The sequence below is a fragment of the Carlito syrichta genome, unplaced genomic scaffold (genome assembly GCF_000164805.1).
Source record: "Carlito syrichta isolate Samal-C Ts95f unplaced genomic scaffold, Tarsius_syrichta-2.0.1 Scaffold92608, whole genome shotgun sequence".
NCBI lineage: Eukaryota > Metazoa > Chordata > Mammalia > Primates > Tarsiidae > Carlito > Carlito syrichta.
In genome coordinates this window covers 324933-351168 of record NW_007036704.1, presented here as the reverse complement: position 1 = coordinate 351168, position 26236 = coordinate 324933, and the positions used below count along the sequence as shown (strand labels likewise).

Genomic DNA, 26236 nt, shown 5'->3' with positions numbered 1-26236 from the left:
ACACACCTGTAGTTCTAGTTACTTGGAAGGCTGAGGCAGAAGGATGTCCTGAGTCCAGCAGGTCAAGGCTGCGGTGGCCGTGAGCATGCCATTGCACTCCAACCTGGGCAACGGAGTGAGACTCTGACTCAAAAAATCTCCCAAAAAGCAAAAAAACTGGGCATGGTGGATCATGTCTGTAATCCTAGCACTTTGGGAGGCGGGAGGCTTGCTTGAGCTAGGAGTTTGAGACCAGCCTGGGTAATAGAGTGAGACATCAACTCAAAAAAAATCCCCAAAACACAAACAGCAAAACCAAAAACAAGTCCAACCACATCATTTCCCCATTTATAACTGTTGAGTGACATTCCTCTATAAATAATTGGACTCCTAGTCTGCCCTGTTCACTCATACCCTGCATTTCCGACTTCTCTGGTCCTTTTTCACTTCAATGTTCTCTTGTCTTCGACTTTCTCTCCTTGGAATACAGTCCTCCCTCCCCCACCCTTCCTCAGGCTACAGCTTATGGTTATTCTAGGTACCCTGGGTTAGCTTGGGAGCCTGTAGGTTGCCACAAGTGCCTTGTTCTTCCCCCCAAATCCAATGCATTATAACTTCTGATTTGATGTCTTTCAAACTGTGCTAAGATTAAGTTCTTTGGAGAAAACATGTCTACTGTGCTGACCCCTTTACTTCCAGGACATATTGAAGTGACCAATATATAATAAGCTATTTGAGCTAGAAAAAAAGTTAGCATGATAATCATATATCATATATATATAAACATATATGCTGGCATTAGTAACAATTTACCCAAAGAAACACTTTATATGTATACGATATGTTTTTTTTTTTTTAGAGATTGAAAATTCTTTTTTTTTAAATTAAATTAAATTTTTTTGAGTCAAGGTCTTACTTTGTCACCCAGGCAGAAGTGCAGTAGCATGATCATGGCTCACCGCAGTCTCCAACTCCTGGACTCAAGCAATCTTCCTACTCAGCCTCCTGAGGGACTACAGGTGCATGCCACCTCACCCTGCTCATTATGTTGCCTAGGCTGGTCTTGAACTCTGGGTTCAAGCAATCCTTCCATCTCAGTGTCCAAAAGTGCTGGGATTATAAGTGTGAGCCACTGTGCCTTGCCGGAAATTTCTTTTTAACAAAATTTCTCAGACGGGTGTGGTGGCTCATTCCTGTAATCCCAGTAATTTGGGAGGCTGAGGCGAGAGGATCACCTGAGCCCAGGGGTTCGAGACCACCCCAGGCGACTTGGCCAGACATCATCTCCACAATAAAAAAAAATTAGCTGGGTGTGGTAGTGAATGCCTGTGTTTCCAGCTACTTGGAAGGCTGAGGCAGGAGGATTGCCTGAGCCCAAAAGGGTAAGGCTGTGGTGGCCATGAGTGTCCCACTCACTCCAGCCTGTGTTACAGAGTGAGACACTGACTCAAAAGAAATTTCTCAAATTTCTTTATGGGTGATAGATTTATCAGTATTTATTGTACACATTCCATATTTTCTAAACTTTTCTTTTTTTTTTAGATTTAAAAATATACTTTATTTAAAAGTAAATTAGAGAGAGAAAGAGAAAGGAGAGAAAAGATTCACCTCCCCAAGGTGGGGGCCATAACTCAAAGAGCACATAGCCACACCAGAGTCTAGCAGGGCAGTGGCCACTAAGTCTTTCTTTCTTTTTTTAAAATTTAATTTAATTTTAAAGTTGTGGGGTACAAGCCAGCATTGCGTACATAAGTGGTTTAGGTACAGGCGAAGCTTTGGGCCCCCCAGTGGGCCTCACTTCACCTGGATCAGGATCAGGCACCCCTATTGATGTTATGTGACCCCCTCCTGCCCTGGCAGGGTCCCTTTTTGGTAGTATTAGGATAGGTGTTCAGGGTCCACTTATGAGTAAGAACTTGTGGTACTCAGATCTTTGTTTCTGTGATAGATCACTAAGTATGATAGACTCCAAGTCCATGCAAGTTGCTGTGAAGTCTATAATTTTGTCCTTCTTTATGACTGCACAATATTCCTTCACGTATATACCATGTTTTTAAAATCCAGTTCAGTTTCAATGGGCAGCACGGTTGGTTTCATGTTTTTGCTATTGTGAATAGTGTTGCAATAAACGTGTGTGCAGGTATCTTTTTGTAGAATGATTTGAGTTTCTAAGCTTTTCTTACATTTATAATAGTAGAAAGGCAAAAATAAAGTAAAACCTATTATTGTCAAAAACAAGCTGTAGAGTCTTTAAAAGGTAAATATATCAATGTGTGCAGACCCAGCATCATTTACTATCACCACGTACAAGACCTATCTATCCATTCTCCTTACCCCTCTCCTACAAAACTGGTTCACATAAACAGGGGCTTTAGAACAATATGCCCTTCTCCAAAGTCTTTTGGCAGAATTAGGTGGAAATTAGATTGCACAGGAAATTCTCAAAACAAAATCTGGGAGTAGCTGAGTATGATAGCCCTCTTCTGGGGAAATAAGAAAATGCAACAACCCCAAAGGATCTTGCCTGGATCAAGAGGATATAGTGGGCATTCAAAGGGTGTTTGCTGCAATCTCATTTACAATAGCTACAAAACATTAAAAAAAAAAAAATCCAGGAATAAAATTGATCAAAGAAGTGAAAAATCTCCTCCACAAGGAAAACTATAAAACACTGATGAAAGAAATTGAAAACACAAAAAAAGTGGAAGATACCCCATGCTCATGGATTGGAAGAATTAATCATGTTAAGATGTCTATATTACCCAAAGTGCTCTATAGATTCAGTGCCATCCTTATAAAAATACCAATGCTGAAAACAATAAAATGTTTAAGAAAGAAAAAAAATTAGGAAGGAATGGGATAGTGAAAAAAATAAAATTTAAAAAAAAGAAAAAATACCAATGCCAATCTTCATAGAAATAGAAAATAACAATTCAAAAATTTGTATGGAATTACAAAAGCCCCTAAAGAATTGCCAGTCTGTTTAATAAATGATGCTGGGAAAACTGGATATCCATATACAGGAACTAGCATCCATCTTACAGTATATACAAAAATCAACTCAAAATAGATTAATGGCCAGGCGTGGTGGCTCACACCTGTAATCCCAGCACTTTGGGAGGCCAAGGTGGGAAGACTGCTTGAGCCAAGGAGTTCAACACCAGCCTAGTGAGATCTCATACTTACAAAAAAATAAAAAAATTAGCTAGGCATGGTGGTGTGCACCTGGAGTCTCAGCTACTTGGGAGGCCGAGACAGAAGGATCACCTGAGCCCAAGAGGTTGATGCCCTGGTGAGCTGTAGTTATGCCACTGCACTCCAGTCTGGGACACAGAGTGAGACCCTGTGTCTCAAAAAATAAACAAACAAAAATAGGTTAAGGACTAAAATGTAAGACAAACTATTAAATGACTTAAAAAACAGAAAAACAGGGAAATGATACAGGATATAGGTCTGGGCAAAGATTCTGGGGGTAAAACCTCAAAAGCACAGGCAACAGAAGCAAGAATAGACAAATGGGATTACATCAACCTAAAAAGCTGCATAGTAAAAAAAAACAATTAAAGTGAAGAGACAAGCTACAACATGGGAGAAAGTGTTTACAGACTATCCATCTAAAAAAGGGACTAACAATCAGAATATAAAAGGAATTCAAACAACTCAATAGCAAAAAAACAAACAACCCTATTAAAAAATGGGCAAAAGATCTGAATACACATTTCTCAAAAGAAGACACACCAATGGTCAACAGGTGTATGAAAAATGCTCAACATCACGAATCAGCAGGGAAATGCAAATCAAAACCACACTGGATATCCTCATTCTGGTTAAAATAAAAAAGATAAAATTTAAAAATGCTGGCAAGGATGTAGAGAAAGGGAAACACTCATACACTGGATGGAAACTGGCATGATGGAAAAATCTGCAGCTTCCTCAAAAAACTAAATAGAACTACCATATGATCCAGCAATCCTATTGCACCGTGTCCATCTACAGGAAAAGAAAATGCAGTATATATATGCAGAATATTATTCAGTCATAAAAAAGAATGACTGTAGCAACATTGATGGAACTGGAGGTCACTGTATTAAGTGAAATAAGCCAAGCAAAGAAAAACAAATACTGCATGTTCTCACTCACATGCGGAAGCTCTAAAATTGGACTTCACGGAGACATGGAGTTGAATGGTGGCTACCAGAGGCTGGGAATGGAAGGAGGGAGGTGGGAATGAAAACTGGTGGCCGGAAACGGCCACTGCACTCCAGTCTGGGCAACCGAGTGAGACTCCAACTCAAAAAAAAAAAAGAAAAAGAAAGAAAAGCAGCTGGTTAGTGGGTACAAAAATACAGTTAGAAGGAATATGTTCTAGTATTCTACAGTAAAGTAGGGAAATTACAGTTAATTATAACTTATGGTATATTTCAAAATAGATAGAACTGTAATGTTACCAACATTACAAAAATGTTTGAGGTGATGGATAGCCTAAATACTCTGACTTGATCGTTACACATTGCATACATGTATCATAATGTCACATGTGCCCCAAAATATGTACAGCTATTAATACCAATAACAAAAGTTTTAAAGAAAGGTATTTGGTGAATAAGTGGCTTGTGGCTTTCCATTTTGTTTAAGCAGCAAAAAGTAGTTTCTCTATATGGTCTTCAGTGGAGACCCACCGGCCTGCATCTTAGGAAACCTGGATTCATCTTGACTTCTCATGAAGAATGTAATAACATATTTCTAAGAGGAGATGCACACTGACAGACTGTGACAGGCTTAAGATTATTGAATGCTTGAGCTAAAAGGCCATTTTGGAAGTGGAAGTGTAAATACTTTAAATGCTTATTTCTGTAAAGATTGAGTATGTGTTTAAAATCTGAGTCTCAGGTTTTAATCTGTAAAACTCAGAGCAATAGTACCTCACAAGTCATTCTGAATATAATGCTTAAAAATGCAGTTACTAAGCATAGTGCTCAGCAGACAGGAAATGCTTTATTAATGACAGTCACTATTATTATTAGAGACAGGGTCTTGCTCTGTCGCCCAGGCTGATGTGTACTCACTCTAACCTCAAGCTCCTGGACTCAAGTAATCCTCCTGCTTCAGTCTCCCAAGTAGCTGGGACTACAGGTGTGCACCACCATACCTGGCTAATTTTTAAAATTTTTTTGTAGAGCCGAGGTATTGCTATGTTGCCCAGGCTGGTCTTACTCCTGGACAGCCATTATTTTTAGTTTTTACTCACGTTTCATAGTCTTTGCAGTACTCAGTACTCATCTTATCTAATACAACAATTTCTTCATATTTACAAAAAAGGACTCTAAGGAATCTCAGAGATTGCGTCTAAGAAAAATACAAATGTGTGTTTGTGTAGCTTTAAAAAGAGTGATATATAGCTAAAAAAGAAAACATGATAAACTAAGATTTGTTCACTAAAAACCTGTTTATTAAGGTATTAATGTTTTATATGGTTGATTCAATATTTCTTGTGCAACTTAAAATCCCAAGTCACCCTTCAATAATTGGGATGTTTACAATATAGACATTTATACAAATCACTATGCTTACCAATGCCTAACATAACTTCTTTCCTATAACCTCCATTTGCCTGATACATAAAACACTAACCTTTCAAAGTCACCACAACTTAAGGAACTCACAAAATTATTATTATTCCTCCAGTTTTCAGTAGTACATTTAAATCTTCTTAAAAGAGGAAGCCAAAACCCCAAAGTAAAAAGCCTTAACCTAAACCAACACTGAGAAACAGTAGTGGAAGAAGCTCTTTTATTTATCACAGAGAGCAAAAATACAGACTATGCTTATTAATTAATTTTCCACTAAAGAGAACAGACTTGGTATTTAGAGGGTAAACGACTAGTTGTCAGGACTTGCTTTCGGAGAATGATCGATGAGTGCCTTGTCAATGGTTGGATACTGGTACCAGGGTCCATCTCCTCTCTGACGCATTAACCTTCGGACTTCCCGCTCCTTTAACCTGTAACAGATGGAATAGCAATATTGGAATTCCAGCACCTCCAATTACAAATTTAACACATTATCTCCACAAAAATACCCACTAGAGTCTTTTCTTTATGTAAAGAGTGTCCCTCCACAGACCCATGTGTAGGCATATATCCAGGATATATCTACAGGCAAAGTTTGAGACTTATTTTTGACTTTATTATCTTGTTTAGGTAGTTAACCATCGAACAGTTTTCATCACAAAAACATCACTTGAATTGATATTCAAATCTCTCCTTCACTGCTCTTTGGACAGATCATTTTCACCTGAATTGTGACAATGCTTTTCCTGTCTTTCTCTCTATATCTATCTATCTAATCGGCCACCACACCTGGCTAATTTTTAAATTTATTGTAGAGACAAAGTCTTGCCAAGTTGCCCAGGCTGGCCTGGAACCCCTGGGCTCAGGCAATCTTCTCGCCACCACCCCCTAAAGTGTTGGGATTACTGGCATGAGCCACCATGCCCAGCTTCTTCTCATCTTTTAGATGATAGGATACTCATTTACAGAACGTCTTCTATTATGACCATATTCTGTGCCATGTGCTAGGAATTAAAACATGAATACCCTTTCTCAGAGGAGTTCACAACCTGTCTATACTGGCTGCCCATCACCGTTAAGACATGCAACTTCTTGAGAGTAGAACTGGTATCTTATTTACCAGCGTTATACTATGCCTGACCAACATCAGATACTCCATCAATATTTGTAAAGAAAAGGAAAGCAAGAAAAATCAGGATTAGGAAAAACATTATCCAGCTCTCAAATCTACTTACTTATCCTCATCCTTCTTCATAAAGTGAATGATCTCTATTCTACAGAAGTGCCTTCTCCCTGCCACAGCTAAACCTCTGCATAAACGACCACATTCCTGAAGCAGTCCCTTCCCCATAAAGTCTTTCACTTTCCATTTTATAGACTATATACTAACTTTCCACAGGACTGGAAATTTGTCACAGCTACTTTATTAACCTTAATCAGCTCACCAACCCTATGAGAGATGATATACCTTTGTGATGACATATTTAAGAGAGTATGTTTATTTACCACTTTTAAATGATTAAATATCATCCTCTTCCTTTTCTACTCTTTAGAATACAATTATCTAAAATATGAGTAGTTAAAATATTCATCAACAGAGGATTCCTTGGTTAAATAAATTATGGTTCACCCATATAATGGACTACTATGTACCTGGTAAAAAGAATAACCAGCCGGGCTCGGTGGCTCAGCCTGTAATCTCGCGCCTTGGGAGGCTGAGATGAGTGGATTGCCTGAGCCCGTGGGTTCGAGACCCGCCTGGGCAACTTGGTGAGACCTCACCTCTACAATAAATCAAAAAATTAGCCAGGCGTGTAGCACACGCCTATAATTCCAGCTACTTGGAAGGCTGAGGTGAAAGGATCGCCAGAGCCCCAGCAGGTTGAGGCTGCAGTGGCCGGCAGCGGCCACTGCACTCCAGTCTGGGCGACAGTGAGACTCCAACTCAAAAAAAAAAAAAAAAGAATAAGCAGAAACTATATGTAGTAACATGGGAGGAGATGACAGATATGCCATTATGTTTTTTTTAAAAAGGTACGAGTATGAGGGGATCCCTAAAAAAACTGGAATTATTTGTTTGGAGAGCAGACCCCTTGTAGTACAGGCTTTCCCTGCTGGGTGAGTGTTCTAGGAACTCATCGGCATCAGTGTATCAGCTATCATTGTTGTGAGAAGTTGTGCTTGGCTTCAGTGAACTTTTTTATGGAGATTTTTTTCAACATGTTTGCCCACTTCATGATGGGTGATTTACACAAAAAACCTACCCACACCATGCTGAGTGTTCAGCAGTTTTTGGCCAAAACAACATGATCCCTGAGCCCTACCCTCCCTACTCATGCAATGTCACCCCAGAAACTTTTTTTTGTTTCCCCATGAAAAAAGTTCTTCAAGGGAAGCGTTTTGCTGATGTGGAAGAAATGAAACAAAAAACAGCAGAAGCACTAAAAGGCATCAAAATATATGAGTTCAACTGTTTTGAGCAGTGGAAAACATATCTTAATATGTGTATTACATCAGACAGAGAATACTTTGAAGGTGACTGAAGTTTAGACATGTAAGAATAAGCATACAATTTTTTATAAACAAATTCTGGTTTTTTGGGGTCCTCTCTTGTATGTGTAGCACCTTCCCATTTCATTAAAAATCAAGGTTGGAGCCAGGCTCGGTAGCTCAGCCTGTAATCCCAGTGCTTTGGGAGGCTGAGGTGAGTGGATTGCCTGAGCCCCTGGGTTCAAGACCCACCCGGGCAACTTGGCGAGACCTCATCTCTACAAAAAATAAAAAATTAGCCAGGCATGGTAGCGTGCGCCTGTAGTTCCAGCTACTTGGAAGGCTGAGGCAGAAGGCTCGCTGGAGCCCAGCAGGTTGAGGCTGCAGTGGCCGGAAGTGGCCAATGAACTCCAGTCTGGGTGACAGAGTGAGACTCCAACTCAAAAAAAAAAAAAAAAAAAAAAAAAAAATCAAGGCTGGGCTAGGTGGCTCAGCCTGTAATCCCAACACTTTGGGAGGCTGAGGTGAGTGGATTGCCTGAGCCTGAGTGTTTGAGACCAGATCAGGCAATTTGGCAAGACCTCATCCTAAGTAAGTCAAAAATTAGCCAGGGATAGTAGCACGTGCCTGTAGTTCTGGCTACTTGGAAGGCTGAGGCAAAAGGGTCACCAGAGCCTAGCAGGTCAACACTGGGGTGGCCGTGAGTGTATCACTGCAATCCAGCCTGGGCGACAGCAGAGTGAGACTCCAATTCAAAAAAAGAAAAAAACAAAAAAAAACAGTAAGTAAGCCAGAAGCAGTGGTAGGCACCTGTAGTCCTGTAGTGCCAGTTACTTACTTGGGAGACTGAGACAGGAGGATTGCTCAAGCCCAGGAGTTCAAGTTCAGTCTGTGCAACAAAGCAAGATCCTATCTCTTAAACACATACACACACACACCAAAACAGTAAGTAACCATTTGTGAACATGTATTATATATACATGCAAGGTTTAAAACCATGGAGGCCTGGGCAACATGGTAAGACCTCGACTCTACAACAAAAACCAAAAAATTAAGTGAGCATGGTAGCGTGTGCCTGTAGTTCCGACTACTTGGAAGTCTGAGGCGGAAAGATCGCCAGAGCCCAGCAGGTAGAAGCTGGTGTGGCCGTGAATGAGTGTGTCAATGCACTCCAGTCTGAGCGACGGAGTGAGACTCCAACTAAAAAAATAAAATAAAATAAAACTGTGGAGGACTAAAAATAACAGTTATCGTTAGGGGAGTCAATTATAGGGGCCAGCCTCCTTCTATGTTTATATATTTCTTTGATGTTTCAATTTTCGAATATCTACATGTGGACCTCTTGCAACTCTAGACACTCCCCATTCCATGCTCACACTGGCATCTTCCTTTTAGAGGCAGAAGTCAGAAGTGGTTTTTTTTGTTGTTGTTGGTCTGTTTTCCCTTTGTTTTGTTTTATAAATGTTTAGGATCTCTCTATGTCTAATAGGATCTGGTCTTTTAACTGGAACTCAAAGTATGTGTCTGGCTGAGTGGGGTGGCTCACATATGTAGCCCCAGCATTTTGGGAGGCCAGTGCAGGAGGTTGCTTGAGCCCAGGAGTTTGAGACCAGCCTGGGAAACATAGCAAGACCCTGTTTCTACAAAAAAGAAAAGGAAAAAAAGTATGTGTCTGAAGGAGAAAGTCTTACATTACTAAGTATGAGCTATGTTGCTGTTTCATGCTCTTAAAGCCAGTTCTATATGGTAACTTTATAGGTATGTAACCACAGATCTAGAAATCACAGCCAATCATGTTCTTTCCATCACTTAACTTTTTTTTCAGTATCACAGCAATTTTGATAAGCTACAAAGTTTTAAACAGAATGAACAGAAAGCATATCAATAGTAGCCTGGGGCCAAGAGTAGAGGATGGAGGCTAACTGGAACAAATGGGAAGGAGGCACATGAGGACACCCTAAAGGGTGATTGCAATGAGCTTGATTGTGGTGGTGGTTAGGTAGACACTTCTGTCAAAAACCCATTGAACTTAAAGGGTGTATGTCAACTATAGCTCACTCCTAACACCAAAATTTATCATGGATCAAATCGAACTTAAAAGTAGTGGCTGGGCATGGTGGCTCACGCCTGCAATCCCAGCACTTTGGAAGGCTGAGGTGGGAGGACTGCTGGAGGCTAGAAGTTCGAGACCATCCTGAGTAAAATAGTGAGACCCCCATCTCCACAAAAAATACAAAGAGTAGCCAGGCATGGTGGCATGTGTCTGTAGTTCCAGCTACTTGGGAGGATTGCTTAAGCCCAGGAAGTCAAAGTTGTAGTGAGCTGTGATCATATCACTGCACTCCAGCCTGGGTGACAGAGTGAGGCCATGACTCTAAATAGATAAATAGAATAAAAAATAAAAGTAGTAAAAGAAAACATAAATGAACATTTAAACAAATAATTTGGGAACTATATATTTACTTAATTACTACCAGAGACTTCTGCATGACACCAATTCCCAGAAGCTAAAGAGAAAGACTGGTTAACTTGACAATAATTAAATAAGTGAATATATATGAAGTAATTAAAATACATAATCAGTGCTCACAAATGTATTAGTTACTATTATACATTTGCTATTTAAAAATATTTGTTACAAAAAATTCTTCATTGCCAAAAGACAATAACAATTTGAAAAAATCTATCTACAATAAAAGCAAAAAGCCCTTTTCTAACTAATGTACAAATCAGTAGAAAAATGGGCAATCTATAGAGGAAGAAATACATAACTAACAAATATATTTAAAAAAAAAAAAAAAAAAAACCGGGCTCGGTGGCTCAGCCTGTAATCCCACACTTTGGGAGGCTGAGGTGAGTGGACTGCCTGAGCCCCCAGGTTCGAGACCCGCCTGGGCAACTTGGCGAGACCTCATCTCTACAATAAATCGAAAAAATTAGCCGGGCATGGTAGCGGCACGCCTGTTGTTCCAGCTACTGAAGGCTGAGGCGGAAGGATTGCCGGAGACCAGCGCCAGGAGCAGCCACTGAACTCCAGTCTGGGTGACAGAGTGAGACTCCAACTCAAAAAAAAAAAAAAAAGAAAGACAAGGCTAGGCATGGTGGCTTACACCTGTAATCCCAGCACTTTGAGAGGCCAAGGTGAAAGAATTACTTAAGGCCAGGAGTTTGAGACCAGGCTAGGCAACACAATGAGACCTCGTCTCTATCAGAAAAAAAATAAATAAATAATACAGGCACAGCTGGGACTGGTGGTGCGAGCCTGTAGTCCCAGCTACTTGGGAGACTGAGGCAGAAGGATCACCTGAGCCAGGAGTTCAAGGCTGTGGTGAGCTGTGATCATGCCACTAAACTCTAGCCTGTGCAACAGAGTAAGTCCTCAATTCAAAAAATAAAAATAAAAACAAAATTCAACCTTACAAATAAATATAAAATCAAAATGAGATAAACATTTTTGCTGCTCTGACAGTTGAAAAAAATGTTAAATTTGATAAATTCCATGACTGAGAAACACAGAAAACTGAGACAGAAACTGATGGGAAAAAACAACTGGTGCAGCTTTCTGTAGAAGAATTGGCAACATATACCCAAAATTTAAAAGCATATACTATTTAGCTTATCCATGCCATTGCTAGAAATGCATTTTCCAGATATATTGCATAAGTATGCAAAAAGTATGAGGATATTCACCACAGCATTATGTATAACAGCAGAAAGAAGCTAAGTACCAATAATAGGGACATCCATCCAATAAAATATACAATGTGGCCATTAAAAAGAACGGGCTGTCTGCCATTACGGAAAGGTCATCAAGTTATGGTAAGTGAAACAAAGACAAGGTACAAAAACAGTGTTCATAAGAGGACTCTACTGGGATTAATATACTTTTATTTATTTATTTATTTATTTTGAGTTAGAGTCTCACTCTGTCGCCCAGACTGGAGTACAGTGGCCGCTCCCGGCCACCGCAGCCTCAGCCCGCTGGGCTCCGGCGATCCTTCCGCCTCAGCCTTCCGCGTAGCCAGAATTACAGGCGTGCGCTACCACACCTGGCTAATTTTTTTTTATTTTATTGTAGAGATGAGGTCTTGCCTGCCCAGGCGGGTTTCGAACCCGCAGGCTCAGGCAATCCACTCACCTCAGCCTTCCAAAGGGGCAGGATTACTGGCTGAGCCATCGAGCCCGGCTTAATATACTTTAAAAATGATATTATATTAATAGAATATATTTTTTTCTAGGAATGTACAATAGAAATTGTTAAATAGGAGTCACTTCTACGAGTGAGACTACATGTAGAAGGAAGGAAATCGTGGGGCAGAGAAGAGGGCTGCCCTGCACATGAAAGAATATGATAATCAAACAAGAATTCCTTTAATCTGACAGGTATCTCCTAGTGGTCTTCTTGTCACCAGTTCATAATCTCCACTCTAACAGTCTAATGTTCCTATCTTTATCTTTTTAGATAGAATATCCAAAGGTGCTCATTTAGCTTTAATACCTTTTTTCTTGTAGGTTGCAAGCTTAGGAAAGGATTTCCTTCCCCACCCACACCTTTATTTTTCCTACCTTAAATCAGCCTTTTCAGTTTCAATTTGAAGGATAGCCATTGTTTTTTCATAATTCTTTTCAGGACAATCATAGAAAGTACGGGCAATCCATCTTGATATAGGATGCTACAAGAGAAAATTTGCTTAAAATGAGTCAATTTCTGAACAACACTTTGCTTTCCTATTTGACTTGTTTAAAATGATCAACTCAGATAAAATAATAACATCTACTATTGTGTGTGTGTACATATATATATATATATTTTTTTTTTTTTTTTTTTTTTTTTTTTTTTTTTTTTTGAGTCTGAGTCTCAGTCTGTCTCCCAGGCTGGAGTGCAGTGGCATGCTCACAGATACTGCAGCTTCAACCTGCTGGGCTCAGGCAATCCTTCCACTTCAACCTTCCAAGTAGGTGGAGCTACAGGTACACACCACCATGCCCAGCTAATTTTTTATTTATTGTAGAGACGAGGTCTCACCAAGTTGTCCAGGCTGGTCTCAAAGTCCTGGTCTCAAGCAGTCCTCTCATCTCTGCCTCCCAAAGTGCTGAGATTGCAGGTGTGAGCCACTGTGTCCAGCTACTTTATATATATATATATATATTTTAATAATTTTAATCCACTAGGTGAATACTATTTTTGTCTCCATTTTAGAGACAAGAAAACTGCATAAAGTTATACAGCTAGTAAGTGGTAGCATCTGGATTTAAATCAAGTCTGACTTGAAAGCCTGTGTCCTTTTCCATTACACCATGCTGAGTATCTTACATGGCAGATTCAAGAGCCAAACTCAGGCTTCAGTGATCCAAATACAGAGCCTTTGCACTAATAAGCACAAATAAACTAACTGTATACGGTTTACCTTAAGACTCACTGATGAAGCATTTCTTTTCTAACATATAATTCATTCAGATAATGAAACATGATCGAATATGCTCTATTCAAGGCAATCTCACTACAGTACTTGTAAAGACAACAGAATTAATTTGGGGTTTTGGTAGCAGTGACAGTATGGAGTAATGACTAGCAGTGCAAGGCTCTGGAGTCAAGGCTGTCTGGGTTCAAATACCAGCCCCATTTCTTGGACAGGTCACTTCACTTCTTTTAAGTCTCAGTTTCTTCATCTCTGAAGAGAAAATAATAATAGTACCTTTTACATGGGATGAGTTAACATTTGTAAAACACTTACCACAGTGCCTCCTACACAGCAGGTACTTAATATTTATTTAAATGACAGCTAGCATTAATATTGGCAAATATTTCCTAATGCATTGGACTTAGGATACACTCTGTCACTCTGCTAATTAAGAACACACAGCAAAGTCATTGTTTTAAAAGCCGTAGAGCTAAAAATAACAAAAACAATGAAAAAAAGTACCAAGAGTGGCTGGTTGTAAAAAGTAGCAAAAATGCATCGTATACTTGTATCAAAAATTAGATATAAAATTATATCATAATTACAGAAGTAAGATATAAACCAGTGCATTGACAGGAGATCTAACTGAAAGTGATTTTCTATACAAACCTTGTAATATTCCCAGTGTTCTGGAATATAGCCTTCTGGGATTTCTGCTAATTCAGCTTCACCTAATAAGAGAAAATAGTGGTGTTCAACTATAGCATTAGGAATGTATAATATTAATTTTTCACCATGAAAGTAAGAAATCAACTTCTTGTGGTTTTAAAGGACCTTTTCCTTTACTCATCCCAATGAAGATATGCAATATTGTAAATGGTTGACTTTCATTCATTAGATATATTTTAGACTTCCTCTGTGTGTAAGACATTGTCTAAAGGCATATGAGTGTTTCCTATTTTGTTTTTATATAATGTAACAAGATACAATAAAAAGACATTGTTATTCCTTCTGGTCTTCCCTGTATCAACAGACAAAACATTTTGAGTTAAGATGTTAGAAGTACCTTGAACAGAATTTCTCATGAAAATCTATTTGCTGTCATTCACACTGCATTCTTTTTTGGAGGATTATACTTTTCTTTTTCTTTCTTTCTACATATATATATTTTTTTGAGTTTGAGTCTCATTCTGCCACCTAGGCTAGAGTACAGTGGCATGCTCAAGGCTAGCACAGTCTTGACCTACTGCACTCAAGTGAGCCTTCTGCCCAAGCCTTCCAAGTAGCTGAGGATTCAGGTATGTGTCACTATGCCTTACTAAGTTTTTGATTTATTGTAGAAAGGAGGTCTCAGCAAGTTGCCCAGACTGGTCTCAAACCCCTGGGCTCAGGCAATCCTCTTGCCTCTGCCTTCAAAGTGCTGGGATTACAGGTGTGAGCCACCATGCTTGGCTGAGGATTATAGTTTTCTATGTTCCAGGATAAATTTTAAAATTCTCATTCTCAGTCTCTCTTGTGGATTTACTTCTGTCTCTTTCTACTTTCCTTAGTCAGACCTATCAAAGCTGGTTTGGGGGAATGAGGGGGAGGAAGATGAAGCTTTTGAAAGCCTCTACGTGGCCCCTACAGAAATGGTGACCTAAAAAGGTTTTTGGAGGGAAAAAAGTAATAAAAGAAAAAAGTACTGTACACTACTGCAGATTAAGATTTGGTTATGTTAAAATAAATTGCCTGGGGAAGGTGAGTGAGGGGAATTCAGGAGTTCTGAGCAAAAAAAAAAAAAAGATTGCCATGCTTCTGTTTATTTTATCATCTAAAGAGTTACTCATTACAATAGCCATAATTTCTCGTTACTAACGTACATTTGTCTTAAAAATTGTTCAAAGTGGTGGGGCCGGGGGGGGGGGGGTGCAGAGAGTAGGCAGTGACTTACCAATGAATATATTCACCAGAGTTATGACAACTGCTACCGGAATCCCAGTCAACAAAATGTAGAATTTCTGTTAAGATAAAAATAAATCCATAACCATTGTTTGGTTCTTAAGGAAAAAAAAAAAGAGAGAGAAATAAATAAAAAGTTAATCCCACGACCCTTTCCTAACTCTGCTCACCCTCAAATTATCCTCATCATGGGATTCTATTTCTTATAAAATAAACTTGTCAAATTGAGGATACAGTAGCAGATTATTGATTTCAGAGATTTTCTTTTGTTCAAGTTTTAGATGCCCATATTTAGCACCAAAAATGAAAGAAAAAAGATTAATCATACAAGTGTAATATATGATTTAAAAACTTTTTACTTTTTTGTTAAAGCAATGTCATGGAAGTTAGAAAGTAGTGTATGAAGTTGACTGGGCATGGTGACTCATGCCTGTAATCCCAGGGGAGGCCAAGGCAGGAAGATTGTCTGAGCTCAAGAGTTCCAGACCAGTCTGGGTAACATAGCAAGACCTCATCTCTACAAAAAATAAAAAAAATCAGCCAGGCATGGTGACACATGCCTGTAGACCCAGATACTTGGGAGGCTGAGGTGGAAGAACTGTCTGAGTCCAGAAGGTCAAGGCTGTGGTGAGCCATGATTGTGCCACTGTACTCCAGCCTGGGCAACAAAAAGACCCCAACTAAATATATATATATTATATTATATTAAGAACAAAAGTATAAAAACATTAGGGTGGTCTCCACCACTGAATAGGGTTTGAATTGGACATGACAAGGAAAGAAGGTGGTCACCTAGAAGATGAGGGTGGCATTGAGCACTGAGGGAGGACAAGAGATAGTCTCAAGAGCAACCAGTACTCAAATGTTGATTAAGAGCTTTATAAACAGTGGCAGAGAGTTCAGATAATCTTCATTTTCTAAGGTTCTACTTTGTTCTTATGGAATCTTGAGATACAAATATACAATTGGTACTCTAAATGAACAGTGTAGCTATATTATTGCTAATTAAGATTGCACTATAGGTCCATGCTACTCTCTGAAATCAATGTCCCTAGACAACATATTAACACATAATCGTATCCCAAAATAATGTAGCTTATTTATTTCTTTATGAATTAAGTGAGAATCTGACTCTGTCACCTAGGTTGGAGCGCAGTGGCCTGCTCACAGCCACTGCAGCCTCAACCTGCTGGGCTCAGGTGATCCTACTGCCTCACCCTTCCAAGTAGCTGGAACTATAGGTGCGTGCTACCATGCCTGCTAAGTTTTTGGTCTCTCCAAGTTGCCCACGCTCGTCTTGAACCCCTGGACTCAGGCAATCCTCTCGCCTCCATCTCCCAAAGTGCTGGGATCATAGGCATGAACCACTGTGTCCAGTCAGCTTCTTTATTTAAAGAAATCTTTCAATAAGTTCTTTGGTAATTTAAAGAACATTTTAGTCATATAAATAATCTTCTTCACAGGAATCAATTTTTAAAGTTTTATAATTTGCAGATTTTTTTTACTCTTAAAGCAAGCAACATAAATTATGTTTCAAAACATCAAAATCTTGAGAAGTAAGGAATGGGCTAAATTTTTACCTCCAATTCATTTGGAGGTAAAAATTTATTTATTTATTTAACTCTCCCCAGCTCCCCCAACTTTTGCTAGTAAATGAGAATATTTATTTATTTATTTGGAGGCAAAAATTTATTTATTTATTTAACTTCTCCCCCAGTCCCCCCAAGTTTTGCTAGTAAATATTTATTTATTTATTTAGAGGTCTCACTCTGTCATACAGACCAGAGGTGCAGTGGCATGATCATGGCTCACCACAGCCTTGAACTCCTGAGTTCAAGTTATACTTTCTCCTCAGCCAACCAAGTAGCTGGGTCTACAGGTGTGCTCCATTATGCCCAGCTAATTTGTTGATTTTTTTGTAGGGACGAGGTCTTGCTATGCTGCCTCAGCTGGTCTCAAACTTCTGTGCTCAAACAATCCTCCTGCCTCGGTCTACCAAAGTGCAGGATTACAGGCATGAGCCACTATACCTGGCCTGAATCCTTTTTTTGAAGGAAAAGTTTGCTAAAAAGAGATTCAGTAACAAAATAAGACTTTACTAAATAATTCCAGTATCTTCTGAGGAAAGAAATGTAAGTTTATAAAATAAAATAATATTTAAAAAGAATATATTTTTAAAAGAGGCAATAAAAATTTCTTATTTGTATCAAAAGAATTTAGTTCAACAAAAAAAAAATTAACTTACCAACAATTTCAAAAAACGCATGTCATAGAATCTAGAAGGTCTGATGACAAACAATCTTTTCCCATAGTCTCCACTGTGTCGAACAGGAGCTGGAAATATTAAATTACTCTGTTTTATGCAAGGTTCATATGGGTATATACTCTTATATACTCAGATAATAAGGAAATATATATGCATATAGATGTGTAATAAAAATTAAGATTAAAAATGCATTTTTATTTGAGTACCAACACCAGGGCAAATAAAATAAAAAATCTTTAAACGAAGACTAATGTACTGTTCTAAACTATAACTCTATTTTAATTCAATGTTAAAGAACTATCTAAACAATCGTTTCAATTTGTTTCAATCACAGTAAGGGTAATCAGACACTCTTGGTGAGTTGAGCATCTTTCTATCCTCTACAACAAGTATTTGCTAATGCTGCAAAAATACATTTAATTTAAATTATGTCATTTCATATGATACACTATCAATACGCATTAGGGGACTGCTGAAAAATAGATGGAAGGGAGCAGAAGTATTTATTCACCAAATCTCTAGCAAGTATTTGTTACAAAACTACACACACTAAAATATCTTGGTTAAATCCTTTTCAAGTCATTTCTGATTAGGAATAGCCTCCTCTCCAAATTTTCTCCCTGATGGAATTTTAATCACACCTTGATGGAGATGAAGGCAAAATTTCCTTCCTGGATTCTCTTTCTACACTCTTCCCTTTTGGAGGTCTGGAGGGATCACTACCAGCATTTCAAGCCCTCTTGGGAGCAAGAAAGGATCTAGCTGTTACTGAGAAACTGAAGGTTACTATGTTTCTGCTGTGTAACTGCACTCAAGGATATTTTGCATGTAAGTCACCATGAAATGAAATTTCCCATTTAATTTCTCACTAAAGGAATTTCAGTCCTAATTTCAGTCCTAATAGGAAAGTCTGTATCCTTTGTTCATGTTTAAGGTTTGGAATGTCCTCTCCTCTCCTGAAAGCTACTTTAGGACCAGATGACATCTTAGAAATCAATATTCTAGTGACGCATATACTTGCTTTTCCTGCTGCCACTTTTCAATATAAACAGCTAGAAGGAAAGACATATCTTCTTAATTTTTGGTAGCTCCTGTGATAGCTTGCAATGAATTTAGGAGGTTAATTCATAAGGGAATTAGGAAGTGGCATGAATTTATCAAGTATAATTTTTTTTTGAGTCGGAGTCTCACTCTCACCCAGGCTGTAGTGCAGTGGCACGTTCACGGACACAGCAGCCTCGACATGCTGGGCTCAGGTGAGCATTCCACCTCAGTCTTCCAAGTAATTAAATCACAGGCATGCATCACCACACCCAGCTAATTTTTAAATTTATTGTAAAGACAAGGTCTTGCCATGTTGCACAGGCTGGTCTCAAATCCTGGGCTCAGGCAATCCTCTCACCTCGGCCTCTCAAAGTGCTGGGATTACAGGTGTGAGCCACCATGCATGGCCATTAAATATAATTCTTACTACTAAGGCTTCTAAAATAACAAAATTAAGAGAATTTCACAAAAAGAGTATAGATTTCAGCAAATCATGTGAAAGATACCTAATAGATTTTTTTTGTGGATTTGATGAAGAAAATGGGCTGGATGACAGGATAAACCACTCATTAATTCAATAAGTATTCAAGTGCCTACTATATGCAGATCCTGTGCTATGCCTACTGTCTAAGAGGGATACAGATCCCTGCTGAGAAAAATAGAAACTACACAGAAAACTACAAATGTACATAGTTGTAACAAGGGAGAGAAACAGGATGCAATATTAGAAAAGAACAGGCCCAGAAGGAAAGTTCCTATTTAGACAAGATAGGGGAGGGAGGAAGGGACATTACAAGCCGAGAAGGAGCAAGTTAGATGAATTTATAATGGATAACTGATTGATTACACTCAAAAGGTACTGATTAATTCATGCGTAAGCTGCCAAAGGAACGTCTCAAAAGCCCTGCAGCTTCAAGATGTTTATGAATGGCCTGTGAGGTAGAGACAGCATTCCTGACTTGCTGAGTTTTGGAAGCAAAGCCACTGCTACAAGAGTGCAAGAGTGGCTAATACACTGATAATGACACAGAATCTCAAGGGACACACTTACCAAAGGCTGAATCTAAAAGGATTACATAAAAGGTCAAGCCCAGATAACCTCAAATTTTAGTTGCTCACAAAAAAAGCCAAAGATCAATTCAGTCTTGATCTGATGTACTAGAATAACAGGGTTAAAACTGGATGCTCTTCCCTGTACCCCATGGCCTTACTATACCTGCAGACATGTGTCCACTCCAGAGCACACCCTTTTAGAGAGACAGTCTCAACTTAAGCAACCAGGAAGGCAAACAACCTGGAAACTGACAGACTGAAACTGAAAAAACTGAAGCTGATCGGCCTATAGGTAAAGACAAGATAAACGTGTTTGCACAGCTAAAGAGCTATCCCATGACACAGGATTTACACTATGCTGTGTCGCCTTGCAAGGAAGAATTGGGATATGTGAAGGGGTGATTTTCAGCTTAAGATGGGGAAGTTTCTAGTTATTTTAGTGGCTGAAAATAAAACTGGCCTGCCTCACCAGGGCCCCATTATGGAGTCATTCAAGTGTCAATAACAGGTGTAACAAGGATTAGTATAATGTGGGGTTTAGCTTGGAAGATTTCTAAGGCTCTTCCCCTCAGAGAATCTGAATATCTGAACTTTCTTCAAATGAAAAGACATACCTTTCCAACTCATCTCCTTCATCACTTTCCTTCCAATTCCAAGAACTTCCCTACATCAGTTTTTGTGCTTACTTTCCCCTCTTGCCTCGAATGCTTTGCCCCAGGCTCTTTGACTCTCATCCTTCAGGGCTAAAATCAAATGACACCTTCTCAGAGAGGACTCTGATTGCCCTAACCAAAGATGGCCCCTCACTATTCCCCTGAATCATCTGGCGACTTCTTCCACAGCACGGAATACCAATCCTACTTATTTTGTTATCAGGCCAGGGACTGTCTTATTCAGTACCATCCCCAGTACCCGTTAGTGTCTGCCACATGATAGGTGTTCTGAAATATTGCTGAATTCACATTTCTTTTTTTTTTTTTAATTTGAGTTTGAGTCTCACTCTTGTAGCCCAGGCTGAAGTGCAGTGGCATGCTCATACCCACCACAGCCTCGACCTGCTGGGCTCCAGGGATCCTTCTGCCTCAACCTTTCAAGTGGCTGGAACTACTGACGCACGCCACCACGCCTGGCTAGTTTTTGTGATTTATTGTAAAGATGAGGTCTCACCAAGTTGCCCAGGTTGGTCTCGGACCCCTGAGCTCAGGCAATCCTCTCGCCTCAGCCTCCCAAAGTGCTGGGATTATAGGCTGACCCAAAGCGCCTGGCCCACATTTCTTCAATGTTGGCAGGGGATCTCTTCCATTCCTAAAAGTATAGTACATTTACTCAAAAGACTTAGTATCTTGAGTTTCCCTTTCAATCCAGACAGACAGACAGACAGACCACACACACACACCCATGGGAAAGAAGATTCAACTATATGTAGTTTTAGGTAACAATGATTACAGATGACACTATTAATTGATATGGAAAATGTAACAAGCCGGGTGCGATGGCTTATTACTGTAATCCCAGCACTTTACAAATAATTACCCAATTGTTAACAACTATTGATATCACTAAATATGCCAGACAACTGTTATTATTATTAACTGCTCTAAAGTATATTTTATAGCACTATTTTGGGGGGGTCGGAGACCCACTCTGTTGCCCCGGCTGGAGTGCGGTGGCACGCTCATGGCCACTGCAGCCTTGACCTGCTGGGCTCAGTGGCTCCTTCCCACCTCAGCCTTCCAAGTAGCTGGAACTACAGGCATGCACCACCATGCCTGGCTAATGTTTTGATTTATTGTAGAGATTAGATCTCACCAAGTTGCCCAGGCAGTTTTTTATTTTTTAAGAGGTGGGGTCTGACTATGTTACCCGAGCTTGCCTCGAATTCCTGGGCTCAAGCAATCCACCCGCCTGTCTCCTGAATTGCTGGATTACAGGCACATGCCACCACGAATGGCTTACACTTGGCTGTTTTAAAAATGTTCTGATTCTTCATGACTTGTCGTTGATGCAGTAGGGCCATCTGCTTACAATCTGAAAGTATTAAGATGAACACTGCTTACAGCCAGGTGACTGCCAGGATTTCTGGGACTCATCCTCCTGCCACCAAAAATAGGCACCTTCCACTACATCTCTAAATCTCGAATTTCCCAACTAGGTATTCATTAATTTTATAGGCCTAAGGCTTCAATAACCAATTTCTAAAAATAAAAACAGTCCTGTGAAAGTTATTAAGTTTTTGTGAGAACTGAATTCTTACTCACTTCATAATGATTTATTCATTCATAATGCAGGAATGTTCTGTGTCAAAGACAACTGAATACTAGTTATTTTCTTTCTCATGCCCAGATAAGGACACCACCACCCCAATTACCCTGACTAAAAATCTGTCATCGTCCTTGTATACCTCCCTCCATTCACCACTCGTCAACACCTCTTAACTCCATTTCTTTCCATGCCTTCTTTTTTTTTTTGAGTTGGAGTCTCACTCTGTCGCCCAGACTGGAGTGCAGTGGCCGCTCCCGGCCACCGCAGCCTCGACCTGCTGGGCTCCGCCGATCCTTCCGCCTCAGCCTTCCGAGTAGCCGGAATTACAGGCGCGCGCTACCACACCCGGCTGATTTTTTGATTTATTGTAGAGATGAGGTCTCGCTGCCCAGGCAGGTCTTGAACCCGCGGGCTCAGGCAATCCACTCACCTCAGCCTCCCAAAGGCGCGGGATTACAGGCTGAGCCACCGAGCCCAGTTCTTTCCATTCCTTCACCTTACTGCCCCAAGTAATCAGCATCCCCATACACTATTCAACATTCCGAAGCACCTTTTGATGCTGCTCTGATGCTAAAGCACTGTTGCCAAAAAATACAGTGAAGACACTTTGGCTTTGTATTCAGGCCCTCTCCTCCCCCAGTTTGGTCCCAACCTCCATTTTCTTCCTTTTCTCCCGAAACCTACCTATCCCAGGAGCCCCACATCCAATCTGAAAACCTACCCTTTACTTTTCTGCCAGTTTCACATGAAAAAACTGTCCCCCTAATTCATTTAAAATGTCACATGTTCCATGCCTGGACTAACTCCCCAGCACTTTATTTATAAATCCATTTTAATACTCTTCTTATTTTTTAAAAACCATAATCGGTATACTCAGTCTTCAACTATAAATTAAAGTAACTTGCAGTTGAGGGGATATCTTAAGTCAGCTCTGGAATTACTTGGTATTTGGTGCTTAACACATAAATTAATTAAAAAGAAAATAATTTTATCTGCTTGTTGTCTGAGAAAGGTTTTCACAGAGTGTGGATGAAGATGTTTAAGAAGGGTGTGGCCAGGCAACCCCCTTGGGTCCTCTCCCACTGTGGAAGCAGTTCTGTCCTCTCAATAAATCCTGCTTTCAAAAAAAAAAAAAGAAGGGTGTGGCCACAGAGCCCCATAGAAGGCTAGTGCCAGGCCTTCAAAGGCACAAACAACAAAACAAAGAATAGACAAATCAGACTTCATGAAAATTTTTAAATCTTATACTACAAAAAACACTATCAGCAGACAAAAAACACTATCACAGAGTGGGATAAAATATTTGAAAATAAAAAATCTAGCCGGGCATGGTAGCATGTGCCTGTAGTTCCAGCTACTTGGAAGGCTGAGGCGGAAGGATCGCCGGAGCCCAGCAGGTCGAGGCTGCGGTGGCCGGGAGCGGCCACTGCACTCCAGTCTGGGCGACAGAGTGAGACTCCAACTCAAAAAAAAAAAAAAAAAAACACAGTAATCCTTAGTATAGAGAGCTGCTATAGTCGTCCCTGTTCCTACTGGAAACGGGGTAGACTCCCTATAATGATCCTTTCAGAACTCCAAAAAGTAGGATAGTGTAGAAAGAAAAACTGGGGGTGAAATTTTACCTTGGTTTACCTCCAGCTGCACTTGATTAAATACTACCTGGGAGAGTATTTGAAGGATCTGTATTTGAATATTTGAGGATATCTGTCATCAGAAATAGTTTAAAAAGGGATTTTATCAAGGAATGTTAGCACATGTAGTTCAAATTCCTACCAGAAATTTGTTGAATATCACTGGTCTTTTCTCTTATGTTTCCAGCAAGACCCTATGAATAGTACCTCATCATGTGAAATGGCATAATTCAAATTAAATTGGGGGAGAGTAAAAACAGAACAAGCATTTTGAACCTGGAAACAATTCTGTCAGTTTTAGGGTAAAAGTTTCACTTCTTTTTCTACTTAGATTGCACAGGGCAAAAAGCTTATAACATAGCTTTGTTTTTTTGTTTTGTTTTGAGTTGGAATCTCACTCTGTTGCCCAGACTGGAGTTCAGTGGCCGCTCCCGGCCAGCGCAGCCTCAACCCACTGGGCTCCAGTGATCTTTCCAAGTAGCTGGAACTACAGGTGCATGCTACCACGCCCAGCTAATTTTTGATTTATTGTAGAGATGAGGTCTGGCCAAGTTGCCCAGGCGGGTCTAAAACCCACGGGCTCAGGCAATCCACTCATCTCAGACTCCCAAAGGCGCGGGATTACAGGCTGAGCCACCGAGCCCGGGTACAACATATCTTTGATTAAGAGGATTAAATGAATTAATACTGTAAAGCAGGGGTATCTAACCTTTTAGCTTCCCTGGGCTGCATCGAGTAAAGAGAAATTGCCTTGGGCTGCATATAAATTATATAGTTAGTGTAGTTACATAACAGTTAAGACTTCTTTTAAAAAAAAATTTTATTATAAAGTTTAGAGAAATGAGAAAATAAAACTAGTGGGAAATTTGACCTAGTTTTTATAAAACTAATCTATCAATGTCTGGTTGGATGGAAATGGTTGCAATTCTTAGTGAGTTCTCAAGGTGCTCTTCAGAAATATTTGTTCAAATTTTGCTCATGTGCTTCATAACTGAAAACAGCTGTTCACAAATGTATGAGCTGCCAAAAAGCGATGTAATGAATAAGGAGTGATTGTGAACTTCAAAAATGGATCTATGCATGGGATCATGAAGAAAATCAATGCTAAGAAATACGATGTTAAACAATTTTGTGAGCAAGGTGCAGTGGCTTAAGCCTGTAATCCCAGCACTTTGAGAGGTAGCAGCAAGAGGATTGCCTGAGCCCAGGGGTTCAAGACCAGCCTGGGCATCTTGGAGAGACCTTGTTTCTACAATAAATCAAAAAATTAGCCAGGCGTGGTGGCGGGCACCTGTGGTTCCAACTACTCGGAAGGCTGAATTGGAAGGATTGCCTGACTCCAACTCAAAAAAAAAAAAAAAAAAAAAAGATTTTGTGGGGTCGCATTACTAGTTATTCTGGGCCGCATGTGGCATGTGGGCCATGGGTTGGCCATGCCTTCTTTAAAGCCTTAGAATGGTGCCTGACATAAAACTATTGCTCAATAAATGTCAGCTGCCATTGTTGTTAATGTAGAATGGTGGTAAATTATTTTTGTAATAACTGAGTTTCCTCATCTGTAAAAAAGGGATAATAACATCGTTAAGAACAAGATAGAAGGAATACCAAGCACTGGATGCTTCGCTATCATGACTATTCCATACACCCATAAAGCAACTCTCACAGTTCCCAAGAGACTCCAAACAGCAGTACTAGGACGGCATTATGACTTGCCTGAGACTTGGGCACTTTTGTCCTCAAGGGCTCCTTCTTCTCCAAGTTATTAAAAATTCTATTTTATGACTGCGTTGGCGTTAAACAAATATAATACAGGCTGAATTCATGATCGCATATTCAATGAAAGTAACAGTCTTAGAAAGAAAAAGAAAAATTCAAGCTAAACACTTTCGTGAGACTATCACGGGCCCTGTAGCCACGGCACCCACGAATGAGTAAGTCGGCCCTGATTCTCTCTACCTGTCTACACACGACTTAGTCTCAGTGGACTCCTCCGCAACACGACCTCTCGTCCCTGGGACTAGAACACAGCCCAGGGCCGGCAGAACGTACCAAGATCTGGTGCCCTCGACACAGGTCTCAACTTTTCCAGCCTCAGCTCCCCCCACAAATCAGCAACAAGTGGGATGGTGAATGGCAAAGCGTTCTGCAAACGCTATGGACCTGATTCCTCCAGGAAAACCCATCGCACTGCTCGAGTTCCTTCTCTCCTCTCAAGCCCCAAGCTCGCGATTTGTCCCGGATCCTACCAAGGTCACCCCGATCTCTCAACCCCACCCTCTGCGCGCACTTTCTAACAAGGCCAGCACCCACCAACAGCCTTCGGAAAGCCACGGGTGAGGAAGCCACCGAATCCGAATCGCGTGCCAAGGCGGCGGCCAGAAAGAGCTGCCACCGCGGTGACCGAAGCCCGCTGCAGTAAACTCATGACCGCCATGGCTACGGCGCGCGAGAGAAAAAAGCCAGAGGGCCAACGGAAGCCGACAGAGCCAATTCACCAATGAGGGCGAAGGTAGCGGGTGGCCATGTTGGGTGAGGGCAAAACCTGTTCCCGTGCTGTTTATCAGCCGTCGTAAACGGAAGCCGAGAGAGCCAAGTCAC

General features: G+C 40.2%; 1 protein-coding gene across 4 annotated transcripts; it reads right to left on the bottom strand.

Moving 5' to 3' along the window:
- Window positions 1-5406: 5406 nt before the first annotated feature.
- NDUFB5 (NADH:ubiquinone oxidoreductase subunit B5) lies at window positions 5407-26093 on the bottom strand. Of its 4 annotated transcripts, none has more exons than XM_008060509.2 (6): window positions 25949-26093; window positions 17628-17716; window positions 15375-15441; window positions 14111-14172; window positions 12606-12712; window positions 5407-5980 (listed from the first exon to the last, which is right to left on the bottom strand). In XM_008060509.2, exons 1-6 carry the CDS (start codon window positions 26070-26072, stop codon window positions 5860-5862), a joined length of 570 nt encoding a protein of 189 aa, XP_008058700.1. In that variant the 5' UTR covers window positions 26073-26093; the 3' UTR covers window positions 5407-5859. The 4 variants fall into 4 exon arrangements, with proteins under 4 accessions (XP_008058700.1, XP_021569293.1, XP_021569295.1 ...); XM_021713618.1 differs by having other exon boundaries at window positions 14111-14166; window positions 25949-26081; XM_021713620.1 differs by lacking the exon at window positions 12606-12712 and having other exon boundaries at window positions 25949-26081.
- Between the last annotated feature and the right edge of the window lie 143 nt (window positions 26094-26236).

Coding starts and splice junctions, on each gene's coding strand:
- NDUFB5 (XM_008060509.2), bottom strand. CDS start 26,072: ATGGCGGTCATGAGTTTACTGCAGCGGGCTTCGGTCACCGCGGTGGCA. Junction 15,442..17,627: donor TGCGTTTTTTGAAATTGTTG/GTAAGTTAATTT, acceptor TTATCTTAACAG/AAATTCTACATTTTGTTGAC. Junction 5,981..12,605: donor ACTGAAAAGGCTGATTTAAG/GTAGGAAAAATA, acceptor CATCTGTTACAG/GTTAAAGGAGCGGGAAGTCC.